Genomic DNA, 20,321 nt, shown 5'->3' on the forward strand with positions numbered 1-20,321 from the left:
TCCAGGAAGGAGCCCGATGTGAGACTCCATCCCGGATTCCGAGACCACGCCCTGAGCCGAAAGCAGACGCTCAACCTCTGAGCCACCCAGGTGTCCCAGGGTCAATACAACTTTAAAAGAAAAAAGTGTCACACACACATAACATAAAGCCATAAAGTTTTCTGTATACACAGGCAGACTGAAAAAGAGAGGAACTTTGAAAGTCTTTTACTAAGTGAGAAGAGCTACTGCAGGAGCAGCTCCACCAGTGTCAGGGCTTTCCTTCAACCCACTAGGTCTTACCTCTCACTCTAGCTCCCATTTTCCCTGTAGTACCGGAAGCAAAATAATGTGAAGATTAAAGAGCTGGCTCTGCAGCTAGATTGCCTGGGCCTTTAAAAAAATTAATTAATTGATTAATTTGAGAGAAAGAGAGCATGAGTGGGGGGTGGGGGGCAGAGGGAGAAGCAGACTTCCTGAGCAGGGAGTCAGATGCAGGGCTCAATCCCAGGACCCTGGGATCATGACCTGAGCAGAATGCAGCAGCTTAACTGACTGAGCCACTCAGGTGCCCCAGATTGCCTGGGTTTGAATCCAAATCTACCATAACCCATAGTCAGGCAAATTACTTAACCTCTCTGTGCTCTGAAGGGGATGCTTTCTTTCTTTCTTTTTTTTTTTTTAATTTTTATTTATTTATGATAGTCACAGAGAGAGAGAGAGAGAGAGAGAGAGAGAGAGAGAGAGACACAGGCAGAGGGAGAAGCAGGCTCCATGCATCGGGAGCCCGACGTGGGATTTGATCCCGGGTCTCCAGGATCGCGCCCTGGGCCAAAGGCAGGCGCCAAACCGCTGCGCCACCCAGGGATCCCTGCAGGGGATGCTTGATTGGGTTGTTGTGAGGAGTAAAAGACCTAATCCATGAAAAGTGCTTTTAAAAGTGTTATGGGAATTCATGAGAAGTTGACCATGTTTTTTAACAGGTCTCTCATTAGGAGACTTGTTTCTTAAAAAGGTTGCAATCCATTTCATTCTCCCATTTCTCTGACGTCCTTTCCCATATTACATGCCACCTCTAATCAGACCAGACGCAAGCTTAATATAATGCTGACCAACCAGTCCTATGGTTCACAGAGGCTACCCCTACTCTCTGATAGTCATTTTCTGTGTTCCATTTTTCCCTATCATCTACCCATTGCAAGAACTATAGAATATGACTCAGGGACCATTGTTTTCAAAGGCCAAGGTCATTGTTACTATTTCTTCATGCTGTTACATATTCAGCCCAAACTGTACAAGCATCTTGGTTTCTTGTCACCCTGCAGACTGGATGAGCAGACAGGAGCCAAATCATGGGAATTGATAGTCCTTTCGTGCTAACAATGTGCCAGCCACTGTGCTTGATTGTTTCATTTCATCTTCACACAACCTCCATCTTGTACACTATTATCCTCTTTGTCACATGAGGAAACTGATGACCAGAGAAGTTAATCTGTCAAGACCACACAGGTTCTAAGGGATGGAACGAAGATTCTAATCAATCTCTCTGCATCTTCAGATTCTACTCTTACCACTGTGTGGTATTGCTCGATGCTCCCCAGAATGGTAAAGAACTTGCTGCTAAGATTCTATTCCAGGGTAGGTAAAAGAGTTAAGGGTTAGAACTTATGTCTTAGATATCTAGGTATCCTAAGTGCCTAGGACACTGCCTGATACATGATGGGAGCTCGACAATTTTGTCAAACTGCTTAGCTGTGCAATGGAATATAACCTCTCACATGGAATTAAATGAATCCTCTGCATGCAGAGTCCTGCTTCTACTTGCACGACAATTAGAGGGTTTTGGAGTCAGAGAGATCTTAGAATTCTGGTTTTGGCATTTGGTAACTTTGTGACTTTGGACTTAACTCCTCTGAATCTTGAATCTCTAATCTGGAAAATGTAAAAAGTAGGTAAAAACAATACCTCCTTTTTGGCAGTTATTCCGATGGAATGAAATAAAGTTGCAGGGATCCCTGGGTGGCGCAGCGGTTTGGCGCCTGCCTTTGGCCCAGGGCGCGATCCTGGAGACCTGGGATCGAATCCCACGTCGGGCTCTCGGTGCATGGAGCCTGCTTCTCCCTCTGCCTGTGTCTCTGCCCCCCCCCCCCTTTCTCTCTCTCTGTGACTATCAAAAATAAATAAAAAATTAAAAAAAAAAAAAGAAAGTTGCAGTGTTAGATATATAGTAGATACTCAATAAATGATAGTTATTACTATTGTCCCCTCATCCTTTCTTCCAAATAAGCCTTTGTGAGAGGTCAACTATATATTGGTTCATAACTTAAAATAAGTGAAGCAAAAATCGCAATTCAAAGTGGAGTAATAAAAATAGCATTGAACTGGGAATTGGGAAATCTGTCTTCTGGCTTGTGTTGCCTTCCTTCCACCTAGCAGCTATGCAACCTTGGTCAAGTCACTTTACTTGTCTGGGCTTGTAATTCCATACCTCAAATTAGAGTCAATCTCTGAAGTCTCTAAGATCCTCTTAATCTACATGTCTGAGACTCTTTAAGAAATTATGTTGAGGGAGAATTACGCTTGGCTTGATCATTTCAAGCAGATTATATGAGTGACTGGAAAATACATTCATTAATTCATTGTATATAGTTACATGTTGTTCATTTATTTGAAACTTCATGAAGCATACTTCCTCCAAAAACCGAATCAACTTAGACTCAAACCTACCACCTAGTGGTAAAGGAAAGAAAATAACAGATTGAAGACAGAAGATGTCCCGCCATCACATGTGCAGGGTGGGTGTCCTCAGCAATCTTTCATTTCATGTTTTTGTTTTCCTTCACTACTCAGGATAGTTTTGTGTACACAGAAATTCAATACTTCCTTACTTAATAGTTTGTTCATTTGACAGTTCTCTTTAGCAGGCGAAACATTGTGGACTTCTGAGAATTGTGAAACGATCATTGGTGTTAGATTTGGGGAGCAGAGGTGCCTTTCTCTACATACATTGCAAACCAGTTCCACTCAAGAGCCCACCTACTCCATCTCTTTATGGATAGACAGGGCATTCCACAAGTGCCTAGTTGAGATCAGGACCGCTATGTTGAAAAGACAGAAATCAATACACCGATGTGATTCTTGCCTGCAAGTATTTAATGATTTTGTTTTGCCTATTACAGTAATTAAAATTAAGTCTTCACATTAAATTTATATATCTAAAAGCAGGAATACACCGTCTTTAAGCTTAAACCCCAAAGATGGGGAAGAGGTAAAAAAAAAAAATCCTGGGTGCTGGGTTTATTGGTAAAGAGGGACCTATTCCCCCCCTTTTTTGCTTTTGTATTCTGTCCCTGCACCCCCCATCCCCCCCCCCCCCCGCCGCTTTCTCCTTTTGTTCCATTTTCTCTTTTCTCTTTCTGTCCCAAATAACAGGTCATTCAGATCAGAATAATGTTTAAACGGAACAGGTAGTGCTCTGCGCAGGGTGATTTAATTATCCTAAGGTTTTCACCTGAAAAATCCCTTTCATCATTGAAAATATTCGAGTGTCTCCAGAAATATGGAATTATGCCACTTTCCAGCACTCCGCTTTAAGTATTGCTAATTTAACTTTCTTTTTGAAATACCCTTCTCATTTTGGCACAATTTTCTTAAACCTCTTTCTACACACACAGGAGAGGTTTCGAAGGTGCCACCTGGAGAATCTCGCCTATGCTCAGCCTTGCTAGTAGAAACCTCTCAGTTTTCTGTTTAAAACGCTTGATTCAGTTTTTGCTGGGTGTGCAAACATTGGCCAGGTCTTTCGATGACTTAATAAATGAGATCCGCTTCAGTTTTTAATAAAAACTCTGGGGCTCAGTGCCTCCACGGGCATCCGGGCATTTATCCTTTTTTTTTTTTTTTTTTTAAGATTTTATTTATTTATGAGACACAGAGAAGGAGGCAGAGGAGAGACCTAGGCGGAGGGAGCAGCAGGCTCCGTGCAGGGAGCCGATGTGGGACCCGACTCCGGATCCCGCGGTCGCGGCCTGAGCCGCCCCGGCGCCCCCGGGCATTTGCTCTGAACTCGGCTTCTCAAACAGGTTCCCGAGAGGAGCAGCTGCGGCCGAGAAGTTCAGAGACGCGGTTACCGCGGAACTCGCAACAGTTGGTGTCGGGCGATAGGCAGGTTAGAAGTGATAAACGGGGCTCGTTTGAGAGACAAAAAGTTCCGGGAAGGGAGAGGAAGGGCAGCGGCGGCCGTGGGGCGCGCGGGGGGCGGCGCGAGCGGCTGCTCCGGGCAGGAGCCTCCCTGGGCGGCGGCGGGGCGGGGGCGGCGGCGGCGGCGGCGGCGGGGCGGCGGGGCGGAGGGGGGAGCCCGCGGCGCACACAGGCGCCGACACCGCACGCCGGGCGGCCGCGCAGTCCGCCGAGCTCGCCGCCAGCGCACGCCCGAGCGCCCCGCCGACCGCGCCGGGGCCACGGCGAGGTGAGGCCGGCCCTGCCCCCGCGCCGCCCCCGGCGGGAGGCGCGACGCCCAGGCCTCGGGTGCGTGCGCGGCCCCGGGCGACGCGGCTGGGCGTGCGCGGGGCCGCGGCGGAGGCAGGGCCGGGCGGGCGGCAGAAGATGGCGAGGGTGTGTAGGCGGCAGCAATGCTCCGTTGAGAGACGCGGCTTTCGGCAGGAACTGGACTCGTGGCGCCACAAGCTCATTCACTGTGTAGGTGAGACCCTCCCCCGGCCGCCTCCGGCCCTTGGGCCGCCCCGCCACCGGCTGCCCCGGACGAGGGAGGGAGCCGGGGCACGGGCAATTGCCGCCCCGGCCCGCCCGCCCGCCCGCCCTCCCTCTTTGGCTCGGGCGTCCCCCTCCCCCACCCCCCGGAGCGCGGGCGCGCGCGACCTCCGGGCGGGCTCTCCCCGGCCCCTCCCCTCCCCTCCCCTCCGCGCGCCTTCCCCGGGGCGGGCTCTCGGGCGGGAGCGCGTGCCCCTTCCCTCCCGTCCCCCCTCCTCCCCGCCCGGCGGCCCGGCGCCGCCGCCGGCTTATTGTGGAAGCTCGCCCCGCGGCGCTGCCACTAGACCGGGGACGCCGCCTCGGGCGCTGCGGAGCCGGGCACCGGGGCGGGGGGTGGTGGGGGGCGCGCTCGGCCGCCGCCTCCGCTCGGCGGGCGCCTGCCTCCCCTCCCCTCCCCTCCCCCACGCGCGGCGGCGGCGCGCGCCCGGGTCCCCGCGTGCACGCGCGGCGGCGGCGGCGGCGGCGGCGGCGGCGGCGGCGGCGGGCGGGCGGGCGCCCGGCGCTCGGGCGTGTGCGAGGCGTGAGGTGGAGATGGGGGCGGAGGGAGCCGGAGCTGTCACAGGCCCCGGGTCCGCCTGACCGAGCCAAGTAGGGTGTCATGGCCGCGGGGGGCAGCGGCTGCACTTCCTCTGCGGGCGGCGGCGGCGGCGGCGGCGGCCGGGGAGTTAATCCTCGACGCTCGGGTCGGTGTGTGTGTGTATTTGTGTTCGGTGTGTGCGCGGCGGGGAGGAAGGGGGTGGAACCGGGTCCGACCGAGAAGCCGGAGCGGGGGTCGCTCTTGTCCCCTCCCGAGGGATTTGCTGGAGCCGCCGCCTCGCCGAGAGCCTCGCCGCCCCCCGCCCGAGTCCCCCAGCCTCCCGGGCCCCGGCTGGCCCTTTCCCCACGGGCAGGAGGGAGTGTGGACGGGGGCGCCCCGGGAGGGGCCGGGCGGCTGAGCTGCGCCTCTCACACTGTGTGTTTTGTCTGTTTTTCTCTCCCAAGGTCCCGTTTCCCTCTGTGCGGCGGCCGGCGGGACCATAAGGGCTTAACTCATATATTTAACCCCCCTCCAAAAAGTAAGTGGCCCGTGTGGTGTCTCCGCTCCGCCCGCCGCCCCCTAGCCCCAGTCCATCCTTGTGTCTGACTCTCCTGTCCCCCAGCATTGTTATTTCCCCATCTTTGGTGCGGTGCTGCTGCTGCTGCTGCTGCTGCTGCTGCTGCTGCTGCTGCGTGGGGAGATGCTTTCTCGTGCTCCTCCGTCCCGCAGGCCGGTCTTCGGGGAGGCGCAGAATTCCAGCCCCTTTTCCCCTTCTCCCCCCGTGGGGAATACTCTTGGGAACCAGGTCTTCCCCAGCAGAATCTAGGAGATTCTATCCGTACGCTTGGGCCCCTCATCCCCTCCTTCCCGACAGGGTTTCGTTGGAAGGAATTATGCAAATCCTGCTTTCTGGTGTCCATTCAGCGGCAATTTCATGCGGTGAGAAGTTCTCTTTGTTGTGCGAGGGGGAGAACAGACACTGATTTAATAGACATATCTGTTGGGGGGAAGGGTGGAGGGGGTGTGGAGAGGCTCAGTTTGGAAGAATTACAGCACTTGGTTAGCTCGGTGTCTTTGTGTTTGAGCTTTCTGGCTTGACAGGAGGGTATGCCCTTTACAATGTCCCACAAGAGATGTTTTCTGTAATAGATTAAAAAGCAAAACTGAAACTTTAAGTGAAACATAAGGTAACCTTTACCTAGAGAATATAAGCCTTTCCATTTCTGAAGTGTTTCATTATGAAGATCTATGTGAATTTTGTTAAACGTTTAGGCTGTAACATCAAAATTAAAATAGGCAGCAACCCTTTAAGGTATCTGATATCACTTGGGTTGTCCACAGGTTAAAAGTACATTTTTAAAATATGCTTATGTAAGTAATAAAGGCACGAATCAATTTTTTTTGATATAAGCTGACTTGTGGACGTATTTTAAATTTTCCCTCCTGCCAATCCAAGCCCAGCTCTGCTCTCCAAAAAGCCTTTTGGTTATCGGTTATCATTTACTGTGTCTCTGCTTGTATTTTTTTCAAATCTGTAGTACATTTGCTAAAATGTTACATCAGATTAAGCTCATTTTGAATTACTTATTATAACCATCATATGAAAGAGTTTATGAAGGCATGTAGGTTTTGAGAAGAGTGAAATTAGTGAGTTTTCAGAATTATGAATATAAAATCGTGAAATTAGTTTGAAGAATTTTTAGTTCTTGTATTTATTTCTCTTTTTTTCATGATTGGTTTTTTTTTTTTTCAGTAGGGCTTTTTAGTTTTTAAAAGATTTTGAAATTGACTTAGCCCTGTAGATTCCTTAAGTTACTGTTACTCTAGTTTAGATGGTTTTAATGTGTTGTTGGTCTTATTCTGTTTGCTTTGAATACCTTGCCTTCTGCCTCAGGTCCCCTTTTTATCGGTCATTGCTAGTGTTAGTGGTTACTTATTGCTGCTTGACAAGGTTGTATTTTATTTTTTCTTTTCTCTTAATGACAGCAAAATTGTGTAAATATATTAATATCAAATTTTGATTTGTTTTTTTGTAGGGGGGGTTTAATCTAGTCCTCAGTTTTCTTAAAGCATACTTTTAACTCCAAATTTCCACTTTGAAGGTGGTAAAGTTCAGGAGATATTTAAAGTCCAGAGGGCAGAGGAGTAATACATAGTTGATAGTCTCACAGCTAAAATCAATTGGGTTTCATATTTTCTCTTTTATTATATGTAATTTCTTTAAGAAGGGTTCTAAGTAAATCAATAGTAGTGTTAACTTTCTTATAAAGGTTAGCAGTGATTCTCATATAAGGAAAAGGCAGCTATGTGGTTTGTCACGAGCAGACGAAATAATTCCTCGTTTTATTTTAATGAGATTGGTTCTGAACAGTTAACCTTCTATTTGATTCTGTTGACTGATTATCTTAGTACTTGAGGGTCATTTGGTTTCTAAATGATACTTAATTTACAGCAGTCTTTGGATTTAAAATGAATTCGTTTTTAATTCTCATTTATTCCCAAAATCTAATTCTTTTATTTTGGGGGGTTTGTGGTGGGTGCATCAGGATTGTGGAGGTGTTTGTGTTTCCATTATTACATTTTAGATGAATTGGAGTCAGCAGTTTCAGACAGTGATTATGATCAATCAAGATGGATATTTGGTAACCAGGTGATTATTAAGGTGTCCTCTGAGACTATGGCAGTCCATATTTCAAGAAGATTGAGGTTCTCTATGTTGCTTGGTGTGATGTAACCTTTTGCTTGGCTGCTCCTCATCCTTGCTGTATTCTTAAAAAGCTCTTCTCAATGTAGGGAAAGTTTTGCTGATTTCACCTTAGCTCTAGCTTGGCTGAAAAGGATAGCAGAGTTAAGTCTCTTTGACTTTACATAGTTATTTCATATTGCCCTGATTCCCTCAGATGTGCTGGTAACCAGAACAATTCTAGGAAATCTCTGAATAATGCCTTTTTTCTTCCTTTCTCTTCTTTTCTTTTCTTTTCTTTTCTTTTCTTTTCTTTTCTTTTCTTTTCTTTTTTCTTTTCTTTTCTTTTCTTTTCTTCTTTTCTTTCTTTCTTTCTTTCTTTCTTTCCTTTCTTTCTTTCTTTCTTTTTTCTTTTTTTCCTTTTTTTTTTTATTTAGCCTTATGGGCTATACTGGATGGCCTGTAATTTTTTTCAGAGTGAGAATTAGGTGTTCAGTGTCTGTGGGGACTTGCCATCTCTGAGCACCCACATAATTACTTAGCTACTTATATTAGTGCTGTTTTTAGGAATGAAAGGCGGTTTAGGTAAGGATTTCATTTAATTTTGAATCTGCTGTGGGCAGATGAGAGTATTGGGGAATCTACCCTAATCTTCAGGAACTTTTAGTACTTAGAGAAAATATAGTGTGTTCAATAATAGTACAAGGCAAAATGTGCCATACTGTGGTGCAAGCAAGTCCTAGGGGTGTTTAGAAGTGAAAGAAATCTCTCGAAATGATGTAGGAAGGCTTCATGAAGAAGGTGGCAGATTTTAGCGTTATTTGATGAATACAGAAGAGTCACTCCTGTCCAGAGAAAACAAATAAGCAAAAGTGGCAAAGAATGAGATGAGACCGTGATTCATGTAGGGGATGTATAGATGATAGGTTTGCAAAGGTAGCTTGTAGGATTTTCCAATGCAGGTTAAAAAGTGGGGTCTCTTTGTTAGGCACCTTGGGGTTTACATTGCATTTCACTCCTTAGCTCAGGAGATGAATGTTTCCTTTATTTGAAGATTTCATTTTGGAACTCAGCAATGACACATAATTGTTTTTTAAATCACCTTCACGGGAATGATGTTATACAAAATTGTCTCTTCTCATTTGGAGGCTGTACTATATTACATTGCACAAAACCTATTTTTGCAGTTGTCTAAAATCAGTGGTATATGTATTCTTGAAACATCTCTTGTATTGCCAAATATTCATCCTTAAAGATTGCATTTGGTATTTGCAAACATAGTCCAAAAGCATTTTTCGTGGCAAATACAGGTATATGTTAAATAATGAGATTGATTTTCTTTGCTGATTTGCAAGCTGGCTGTGAAGCTCAGCAAAGGGGTTTGATTTGTTTTGATATGCCTCAGAACTTCTCTTTTGATTCTTAATTTCTTTATGTCTACCCATCTGTTGTATGGAATCTGGATATTGGCTAGATGTTAATAAACAAAGCTGTTGTTCTGTAATTTCAGGTTAAAACCTTACCATCACTACTCTCCAAATTATCTTCTACTCTATTTGCGAGTATTTTAAAAAATCCTTTTACTGTTCCTTACAATGGCACATTGTTTTGGGGATAATCCCAGTGTGAATTATTAGCTGATTTTAGGTCTCTTGTATGCAGGAAATATTCCAATAAGGTGGTTTGTACCCTGAAGTTTTTCTTTTTTTCAATTGAGGTATAATTTACATACTTTAAGATTCACCCTTTTACAATATACAATTCAGTAATTTTAGTTTATTCACTACATTGTTTAAACGTCATTATATAGGGGATCCCTGGGTGGCTCAGCGGTTTAGCACGCCTGCCTTTGGCTCAGGGCGCGATCCTGGAGTCCCTGCCTTTGGCTCAGGGTGCGATCCTGGAGTCCCGGGATTGAGTCTCGTGTCGGGCTCCCGGCATGGAGCCTGCTTCTCCCTCTGCCTGTGTCTCTGCCTCTCTCTATGTCTGTCATAAATAAATAAATAAATTAAAAAAAAAAATAAATAAATAAAATCACTATATAATTCCAGCCTGCTTCTCCCTCTGCCTGTGTCTCTGCCTCTCTCTATGTCTGTCATAAATAAATAAATAAATAAATAAATAAATAAATAAATAAAATCACTATATAATTCCAGAACACTTTCATTACCCAAAAAAGAAACCCCATGCCCATTAGCAGTCATTTCCCATTCCATCTGTGACCCCAGCCATTGGCATCCCCAATCTGCTTTCTGTCAGTCTTCTATATTTCATATAAATGTAATCATACAATATATATGGCCTTTTGTGTCTGGCTTCTTAGCATGTTTTTAAGATTTATCCATGTTGTAGCATGTATCAGCACTTAGTGCTTTCTATGGCTAATTGCTTTCTATGGCTAAGTAATATTGCAATTGTATGGACATACTATGTTTTAGCATTCATCAGTTGGTGGGCAATGGTATTGTTTCCCCTTTTTGCCTGTTGTGAATTATATTTCTGTGAACATTTGTTTTCACTTTTCTTTTTTTTTTTTTTTTTAAAGATTTTATTTATTTATTCATGATAGTCACAGAGAGAGAGAGAAGCAGAGAGACACAGGCAGAGGGAGAAGCAGGCTCCATGCACCGGGAGCCCGACGTGGGATTCGATCCCGGGTCTCCAGGATCGCGCCCTGGGCCAAAGGCAGGCGCCAAACCGCTGCGCCACCCAGGGATCCCTGTTTTCACTTTTCTTGAGTGTGTATTTAAGAGTTAAATTGCTGGGTCATATAACTTAATGTTTGAGGAACTGCCAAACTTCTTTAGTTTTTTTAAAAAATATTCTATTAATTTACCTGAGAGAGCAAGAGCAAGAGCACAGAGGGAGAAGCAGACTCCTTGCTCAGCAGGGCTCAGTCTCTCAGGACCCAGAGATCATGACCTTAGCTGAAGGCAGCTGCTTAACTGACTGAGCCACCCAGGGGCTTTATTTTTTATTCATTCATTCGTTCCAAACTGTTTTCTAAACCAGCTGCAGTCCCTGTTTTACATTCCTACCAGCAGTGTATGAGGATTCCAGTTTCTCTACCACCTTGCTGACACTTGTTATTGTCTTTTTTTTTTTTAAGATTTTATTTATTTATTCATAAGAGACACACACACAGAGAAGGGGGTGGGGCAGAGACACAGGCAGAGGGAGAAGCAGGCTCCATGCAGGGAGCCTGACGTGGGACTCGATCCCAGGTCTCCAGGATCAGGCCCTGGGCTGAAGGCAGCGCTAAACTGCTGAGCCACTCGGGATGCCCGATTTTTATTTATTTTATAAAATTGTTTTTAGATTTCATTTTTATTTTATTTATTTATTTTTATTTTTTATTTATTTATTTTTATTTATTTATGATAGTCACACAGAGAGAGAGAGGCAGAGACACAGGCAGAGGGAGAAGCAGGCTCCATGCACCGGGAGCCCGACGTGGGATTCGATCCTGGGTCTCCAGGATCGCGCCCTGGGCCAAAGGCAGGCGCCAAACCGCTGCGCCACCCAGGGATCCCCAATTTCATTTTTATTTATTCATGACAGACACAGAGAGAGAGAGAGGGGGGCAGGCAGAGACACAGGTAGAGGGAGAAGCAGGCTCCGTGTAGGGAGCCCGACGTGGGACTCGATCCCAGGTCTCCAGCATCACATCCCAGGCTGAAGGCAGCGTGAATCCCCTGCGCCACCGGGGCTGCCCCAATTTTATTTATTTTAGAGAGAGCACAAGCAAGGGGAGGGCTAGAAAGGGGAGAGGGAAAGGGAGAGACTCTCGAGCAAACGCTGTATTGAGCACAGAGGTCCACTTGGAGCTAGATCTCATAATCCTGAGATCATGATCTGAGCCAAAACCAAGAGTCTGAAGCCTAACTGAGTCACCTATGTGCCCCCATGTTGCCTTTTTTTTTTTTTTTTTTTTTATTTATGATAGGCACACAGTGAGAGAGAGAGAGGCAGAGACACAGGCAGAGGGAGAAGCAGGCTCCATGCACCGGGAGCCCGACGTGGGATTTGATCCCGGGTCTCCAGGATCGCGCCCTGGGCCAAAGGCAGGCGCCAAACCGCTGCGCCACCCAGGGATCCCCCCATGTTGCTTTTTTAAGTAATCTCTACACCCAACGTGGGGTTTGAACTCACGATCCCAACCAAGATCAAGAGTTGCATGCTCTACTGACTGAGCCAGCCAGGGACCCCAAAATTGCTGGTTATTTGATGGAGTTGTGTCACAGCACAGGTATATTTTGCTATCCAAGTCTTCGAAATTTCTGCCTTTCTCTGGTGAGGGTTTATATATCAAGTTCAGAAAATGTGGTAAACCACATTGTTTAAATCTGTTCTATGCTTGAGTTTTGAGTACTAATAACAAAAGTTTGGCTACAGATATATACCTTTTTAAAAAAAAAAAAAAGATTTATTTATTTATTCATGAGAGACAGAGAGAGAGAGACAGAGACAGGGACACAGGCAGAGACAGAAGCAGACTCCATGCAGGGAGCCTGATGGTGGGACTTGATCCCGGGACTCCAGGATCTCTCCCTGGACCAAAGGCAGGCGCTAAACCACTGAGCCACCCAGGGATCCCCGATAGATACCTTTATATAGATATTTTGTCTGAATCTATTCTGAGTTTGAGTAGTGAGAGCAATCTGTACAATACTAGTTTTTAAACATTTATTTATTTATTTATTTATTTGATAGAGCACACGCAGGGAGAGCAGCAGAGGGAGAAGGAGAAGCAGGCTCTGCTGAGCAGGGAGCCTGATTCAGGGTTTGATCCCAGAACCCTTGGATCCTGATCTGAGCTGAAGGCCAATTCTTAACCAGCTGAACTACCCAGGCGCCCCAATAGCAGTATTTTTGAAATTTAAGATTGTACTTTTTGGTTGCATTTTATGAAACTCAGATATTTGGTAGGTTGTATTTATTGCAAGTTACTGTATGACTTTATTTTCTGGTACTAAACTATACCGTTTTATTTATTTATTTATTATTTTTCTAATGATAAATTTATTTTTTATTGGTGTTCAATTTGCCAACTTACAGAATAACACCCAGTGCTCATCCTGTCAAGTGCCCACCTCAGTGCCCGTCACCCATTCACCCCCATCCCCTGCCCTCCTCCCCTTCCACCACCCCTAGTTCGCTTCCCAGAGTTAGGAGTCTTTATGTTCTGTCTCCCTTTCTGATATTTCACACACACTTCTTCTCCCTTCCCTTATATTCCCTTTCACTATTATTTATATTCCCCAAATGAATGAGAACATATAATGTTTGTCCTTCTCTGATTGATTTACTTCCCTCAGCTGTTTTGTTTTTTAAAAAAGATTTTATTTATTTATTCACGAGAGACAGAGAGGCAGAGAAGCAGGCTCCATGCTGGGTGCCCAGTGTGGGACTTGATCCCAGGACTCCCAAGATCACACCCTGAGCCGAAGGCAGACGCTTAACTGCTGAGCCACCTTAAATTATACTGTTTTAAAAGACTTTTTGAATTTTGTGGTTAGTGTCTGTTTCTCAGATTTTTGAATTGGTTAGATTTGGTGTCACAAAGTGTCTGGTGTAATGATGTCTTAAAAAAAATTGAGAATCTTAGGATGTAAGTGGGAGAATTAGTCTGAGAATCCTTTACTTAATGGATTGTGAGGGGTATGTTAGAAAGGCTGTATGGTTAATACCTTGTAATAATTTTTTGTCTTGCTTTTTTTCCTTTTGCTCCACATGTTTATTTTTTGTTAAAGAGAAATGGATTGGATTCTTTTGGTTATGGGTTATGGATTCTTTTGATTTATCACATAATCAGTTTTCTGCATGTTATGCAGTCTAAGAAAGTTACATGTATAAAGCCAGTTTTTGTTGAGTGACCTTATAATAATGAAGTTCTTAAAATTCAGTTTTGGGTAATGTGTACTTTTGAATTGTAAGTGCAGGATAAGTCAAAGGGAATGGCTACAAGAAAAAAATGGGTGTAACAGTAATTTATAGACTTATGTTTGAGGTTTTGGTATTTGGAAACAAATTATGTTTGAAATATTTTATACTAGTGAGAAAATTTACTCAATTGTATCTTAGAGTTTTATTCAAAACTGTAATTGTACTTTACCATTTGAAGTAAGGGAGTATTTCTTATAACTTCTAAATCATTAAAAGTCTACCACAGTTTTACAAAGTTTGAACCGGATCATATAGAAGCAAAGTTATTTCACAAGATTTTAAACTCTCCAACACTTGACATATAGAAGGCTTTAGAAAAATATTTTAATGGTGTCACCCGCATCAACATAGCACCCACCTATATCTACATAGCATGTTTTATACTTAAAAAGCCCTTCTTTATAAAATAAAAAGAAAACCCCTTCTTTTACATACATATTCTTATTGCCTTTATTTAGGAATGTAGGAAGATAAAGATGGGTATTAAAAAATAATTGGTCAGTTGGGAAACACTGAGTAATAACTCTTGTTGAAGCAATCCGGGGATTTCCCTTACCATAAATGCTTCCTTTTATCCACAGAAAAAATTGTATGATATTTTAACGTTTGAAATATTTACCTAACTTATCAGGTAAAACACAGAATGGAACTCTGTCAGAAGCAAACTTTTTATTTAACTTGCTGCAATTGCTATATGAAGTTACATAGTAGTTTTCTACCTCTGTTAAATATGCTAACACCTCAAGACTTGTGTTTCTCATTAGTAATACTAGATAGTCTGGAACCGTTATTTGATCTATTGGCTTACTTTTCATAAAGTCTGAATCATTTTTTACCATCATTATCATCAATAAATGATTACTGTGTTTCTCTTACTAGTTGACTTTTTAGAGGTTTGTTTTCAAAGAGTAACGGCCTGTTCTCTCTCTCCTAGATGCATAATGTGAAGGGGAAGAAAAACTAAAAGAATCTATAGGGTGTATATTGCTTAGTAAAAGGAAATCCCACATGTGAAAATGTGAATTTTCCACAATGAAATTTATTTTATTTATAGCAGAACTCACATCTAACATAACATATGCTCTACTAATATGTTTAGAATTACTGGTTTAGGGGTGCCTGGCTGGCTTAGTTGGAGTAGCACGCAACTCTTGATGTTGGGTTCCTGAATTTGAGCCCCATGTTGGGTGTAGAGATTACTTAGATAAATTAACTGGTTAATACTTAAGTAATACTGGTTAAATACTTAAATACTGGTTAATACTTAAATAATACTTAAATACTGGTTTATACAAATTTAAAAAAAGTGTACGATGTATGTAGAAGAGAGAATTGTTGACTTTGTTAAACTGAGATATGTTTATATTCAGTTTGATGTGCTCTTGTTTTTCATGTTTTTTAATTATCTCCATTGTCTGGGTATTTGTTTAGGCTCCTGCCCGAATACTCCCCTTCACAATCAGTGGAAGCATGTTTTCTAGGTCATTTGTAGATATTTGCCTCTATACTTCTATTTTCCTCTTTTTTTTTCTTTTAGATTTATGATTTGTCAAAGATAGAAAGGATGCTAGAACTTTATTTTTCAACCATATTGGTTAAAGAAAAAAATTAAAAAAAATCTTATTTTGGAAAACTTCAAACATGTAGGAAAGTATTTTGAAAGAATAAGACAACAAACACCCCGGCTACCTCAAGTTTAGGCCAGTGTTTTATTCCCACTGGATTATTTTGAAGCAAATCTCAGGTTTCATATTTACTATTGAATCTTTCTTGCAGCCTTTTGTATAGTACAGTCTTGCTCATTCTGCTTCCCATCCCCAACATAAATTTAAAGAAATAATATATCTGAGTATAAAGAAAACAAGTTTTTGTTTTACTAATTTTTTGAAAAGCTAACAAATACTGAGCTTTTCCTCTATGCCAAACAAAAACCCTTTGATGTTAGTATCTGTTATACAGGTGGAGAAACAGATTTAGAAAGATTAAGGATTTCATTCATGATCACTTAGCTAATGATTGGTGGTAGACCTACAATTGGAATTCAAAAGCTTGTGCTCTTTAACCTTAAACATTCAAGCATATGCTCTCCTTTTTGACTTTCCTATTTGGTTCCACCAAGTTGCCCCTTCTTTGTTTGCAACTTTTTTTTTTTTTTAAAAGATTTTATTTATTTATTCATGAAAGCCGCAGAGAGAGAGAGAGAGGCAGAGACACAGGCTGAGGGAGAAGCAGGCTCCATGCAGGGAGCCCGATGTGGGATGGGACTCGATCCCGGGACTCCAGGATCACGCCCTGGGCGGAAGGCAGGCGCTAAACCACTAAGCCACCCAGGGATTCCCTGTTTGCAACTTCTAATTGCATATTTGATTTATATTACATTAAGGAATTCTGGTTTCTCTGTCCATAATCTTACCATAAATGGTAGCATAACTATTCTTTCAATTCTCTGTCTTGAAATGCCTTGCCCCTTTCTCTTTTGCGTTATCATTCTGTTTGGCTTTGCTTCTTCTTGGTGTTTTAGTTTTCTTGGTGGTATTCAGAGCTAAGGAGGTTTCTGAGCTGAACGTTTTGCTTCATATGTTGCTAGACTGGCCTTTCTTCATCATTGGCTGAGATTTGAGCATAGGCTGACTAGAGGAATGGCAGCAAAAGCTATCTAAGGGATAGTGATTCTGGGCCTTAAGCTTGATGAGCCTTCCATTTGGACTGGCCTCGTTCAAAGCACTTTGAAGTTTGTAACAAAAGCCTTCTAGTGACTGTGTAGGTGCCTGGCTTTTTCTTCTATTCATATCCTTCCTAGAGAATTCAAGGGTTGGGGGGGGGAGGGGGGAAGGGCAAACAGGGTTAAAGCAGATTGGGGTCAGGATTTAGGATTCCTGGACTTTAGCCAAATGCCTTCTCAGTTTTAACCTTCTGTGGCTTACATTTGGTGCAGTTGGCAATAAATATTTCATTTTATTTTTTTTATTTTTTGGCAATAAATATTTTAAAATGTGTGTTAAAAGGGGAAGTTGCTGAGTTGTGTATAATTACTGATAAAGAGAAGGAGTGATTTTGCAAATTTTAAAAATAATACACAGTTTTGGGGGCACCTGGCTGGCTCATTTGGAAGAGCATGCGACTCTTGATATTGAGGTTGTAGGTTTGAGCCCCACGTTGGGTATAGAGATTACTTACTAAAAATAAAATCTTTTAAAAAATACGCTGTTTTGGTAATTCAGACATCACTGGTTTTAGATAAAATGCTTCAGTGTAGTAGGTATAGAAAGATGTGACAAAGGTGATGAAGAAATTCCCATCAAAATAAAATGGGAAACTCCTTGCCTCTACTAAGAATAAAAAGAGGAACTTAAATGTTTGTGACAATGTCTCTGTGTTGAAAGGAGGCTTTTTAATTAAATGATTAATAATATAAGTACTAATCTCATAAGTGTTAGATTTTCATTCAGCTGGTGAGGAAGTAGAAAAAGTTTGTATAAATGAGCATTGATTTAACTTATCCTGATCACAATACAATAATATTTTAATTATGGATAGGCTGAAGAAGTCCATAAATCTTTGAGAATTGGGATCCCTGGGTGGCGCAGCGGTTTGGCGCCTGCCTTTGGCCCAGGGCGCGATCCTGGAGACCCGGGATCGAATCCCACGTCGGGCTCCCGGTGCATGGAGCCTGCTTCTCCCTCTGCCTGTGTCTCTGCCTCTCTCTCTCTCTCTCTGTGACTATCATAAATAAATAAAAATTAAAAAAAATTAAAAAAAAATCTTTGAGAATTATTGTTAAAAAAAAAAAACACTTTCAGCTGGTCATTTTTGTATGAGCGTTTAATACGACTGATATATTTTTTAAAAATGATTTCGTTTACCACTGGGTGGCTCAGTGGTTGAGCCTGTGCCTTTGGCTTGGGGCGTGATCCAGAATCTGGATCCGGCTCCTCGTGTGGGGAGTCTGCTTCTCCCTCTGCCTATGTCTCTGCCTCTCTCTGTGTCTCATAAATAAATAAAATCTTTAAAAAAATAACAATAGGGGATCCCTGGGTGGCTCGGCGGTTTAGTGCCTGCCTTTGGTCCAGGGTGTGATCCTGGAGTCCCGGGATCAAGTCCCACATCAGGCTCCCTGCATGGAGCATGCTTCTCCCTCTGCCTGTGTTTCTGCCTCTCTCTCTCAGTCTGTGTCTCTCATGAGTAAATAAATAAAATATTAAAAAAAAAATAAAAATAAAAAGTGATTTAATATATCACCTATGTTCAATAGTGTACTAAAATTTTATTTATATTTATCTATTGGTAAATTTTTTTTTGGCGATAATATTATGATACTATGTTAGCCGCTCTGGTTTCTGTTCAAGAAAAAGAATACATCAAAAAAAAAAAAAAAGAATTTACAGGACGAAAATAAATTATATGGGTTATTTTCTAACAATTTTTTAAGAGGTAGTAGAATTTTGCTTTATTGATTTTTTTTTTTTTGAGAACAAGTATGGTTAGAGTAATAAAGCTATTTTCCATGTGAGACTTGTGCAACTAATTTTTGTGTGTATGTTACTATATGTATAGTTTCTTGTATTTATTAAAATAGATTTTGGCATGTTAAAATAAATAGACATATGCAGAGAGTCAGAAATCCACATGTATATCTACCGAAAGCAGTTTCAAGACCATCGCTATGGCTACCAACATATAATCTTATCTAAAAGATAACATTCCTTTAGGCCCCTTTCTCCTTAGGCAAAGAACTTCTGTTTAATCTTAAATAAAATATCTGTATCAAAGATTAGTACATTTTGTTGATGAAAAGCAAGAGCACATTTATAAATGGGTGAAAGAGAAGAGAAACTAGAATTTCCCATATTAGGTGAGACGACTAGTTAGGAGTTGTCAGGAGCTATAAAACTTTGGGACTTAATTTTTCTAAAAAAACAATAGGCCATAGTTTACAGTCCAACCTTGAATGAGTTGTGTTGGTCAAGACTGTTAAACTATCAAGAAGATTAAATTATCCACAGATTTAGATCTTTTAAAAGCAAGAAAATGTAAATTAATGAAGAAGAGTTATTCTAATGTAGTTAAATCGATTAAAAGAAAATACAAAAACTGACATTGCCAAAGACAGGGGGCCAGAGATGTTGATGACCCATACAACTTTTACCCTTTTTCTTCCTTTTTTTTAAGGATTTAAACTTTACTTTGGAAAAAGTGGAAAGTTTGTTCTTGTTAAATGATTAACAAATGTTTATGTATTACCTGTCAGACATTAAAAAATTGTTTCTTGAAACCGTATAAGGATGTTTAGGTAAGAATATCTTTAGTAATTGTTGTAACCCATATTTTGTCAGATACAAGTAATCCAGATGATATCAACTCTTCTGAGGAATATGAATATATATCCATTTGCAGGTAGAAAAGGTAAAGAATAAAGGCTGTATTAAGCAGGAAGGATCTGTTGTCAAATCATGTTGCTATCAACATCTGGTTTTTGTGACTCATCAGAAGTATAAGCATTAATAGTAATGATACTGTTGCTATTATATTTGAATGGAGTATGAAATAAGTAGCATACTTTAAAGCTTGATGCTTAAAAAAAGTAAATAAAACTTGATGCTTAAAGGATGTTTGCTCTCAGATGGGAGAATATACAGGATCTTCAGATGTTTGGTCCAATAATGCAGCCTAGGATTCTGCCAAGAACGTTTTTAGGAATGAGTAACGTGCTTTTTCATGGTATGGTTGTCATTCATCTTTCTTATCTATACAGCTCCATCTTTTCTTTATGTTTCTTTTTCTTTTTGTGTGTATAAGATATATGTTTGGTAATGCATCAAATTAAGTAAACTGAATTAACTTTTTTTTTGAATTAACTTTTAAAATAAATGTATGCATATGGAGGTTCCCCTCTCATCTGAAAGTAGAGCATCAATCACTGTGAAACCTTTTGTAAGCTGAAATGGCGTAGAGCAAAGAGCAATTATCAAATTTTTATATGGAAAAAAATTTTATACATTCCCACACCAAGAAATAAGCTTTCCTGGGTTTTTCTGATACCCTAGGATGCATCTTGTTAATCGATGCAAGAAATAAATTGAGATAAATACAGATACACAGTTCAAATTATGGTGGCTTGACACTGAGTGTAGTTCAGCGGAAGGAGCTTGGTAGTGCCACTCTAGCTACTCAGGGTGCACACTGCCTCTGTAACAGCTCGCTGTGAAACAAATGCTGACCACTGTTTGTTTCACTTTTTGCCATTTTTCATAAAAGTGGGATGGTGTAATGCAAACTTTTGAAAAGTGGGAGGGGGTTGCCTGTATTTTAGTCTAGGGGGAAACAGATCTTCAGAGGCTCATAGAGATGAGAATGACTTTAGAAGTGGAAACAATGGTGATTATAGTTAAGAGAATGATATGAACTTAGACTGTTCAGTAATGAAAC

The 20,321-nt window shown here is 42.0% G+C and overlaps 1 protein-coding gene across 16 annotated transcripts in view; it reads left to right on the forward strand.

Annotated features, from left to right (window-relative positions):
- Positions 1-3,920: 3,920 nt before the first annotated feature.
- LCOR (ligand dependent nuclear receptor corepressor) overlaps positions 3,921-20,321 on the forward strand; it is a 153,203-nt gene continuing 136,802 nt past the window's right edge. For 4 of the 16 annotated variants that reach the window (XM_025466767.3, XM_025466770.3, XM_049103507.1 and 1 more), the window contains exons 1-2: positions 4,535-4,677; positions 5,731-5,804. Coding sequence is in view for 7 of the 16 variants with exons in the window: in XM_035707668.2 (XP_035563561.1) it covers positions 5,348-5,436; positions 5,731-5,804 (163 nt within the window). In the remaining 9 variants the exon portion in view is untranslated. Of the gene's footprint in view, positions 4,148-4,534; positions 4,682-5,249; positions 5,437-5,730; positions 5,805-6,140; positions 6,206-20,321 lie in introns of those variants that run through there. The other 12 variants (XM_025466771.3, XM_035707670.2, XM_049103506.1 and 9 more) reach the window with 10 other exon arrangements.

The sequence above is a fragment of the Canis lupus genome, chromosome 28 (assembly GCF_003254725.2).
Source record: "Canis lupus dingo isolate Sandy chromosome 28, ASM325472v2, whole genome shotgun sequence".
In the NCBI taxonomy this organism is placed as follows: domain Eukaryota; kingdom Metazoa; phylum Chordata; class Mammalia; order Carnivora; family Canidae; genus Canis; species Canis lupus.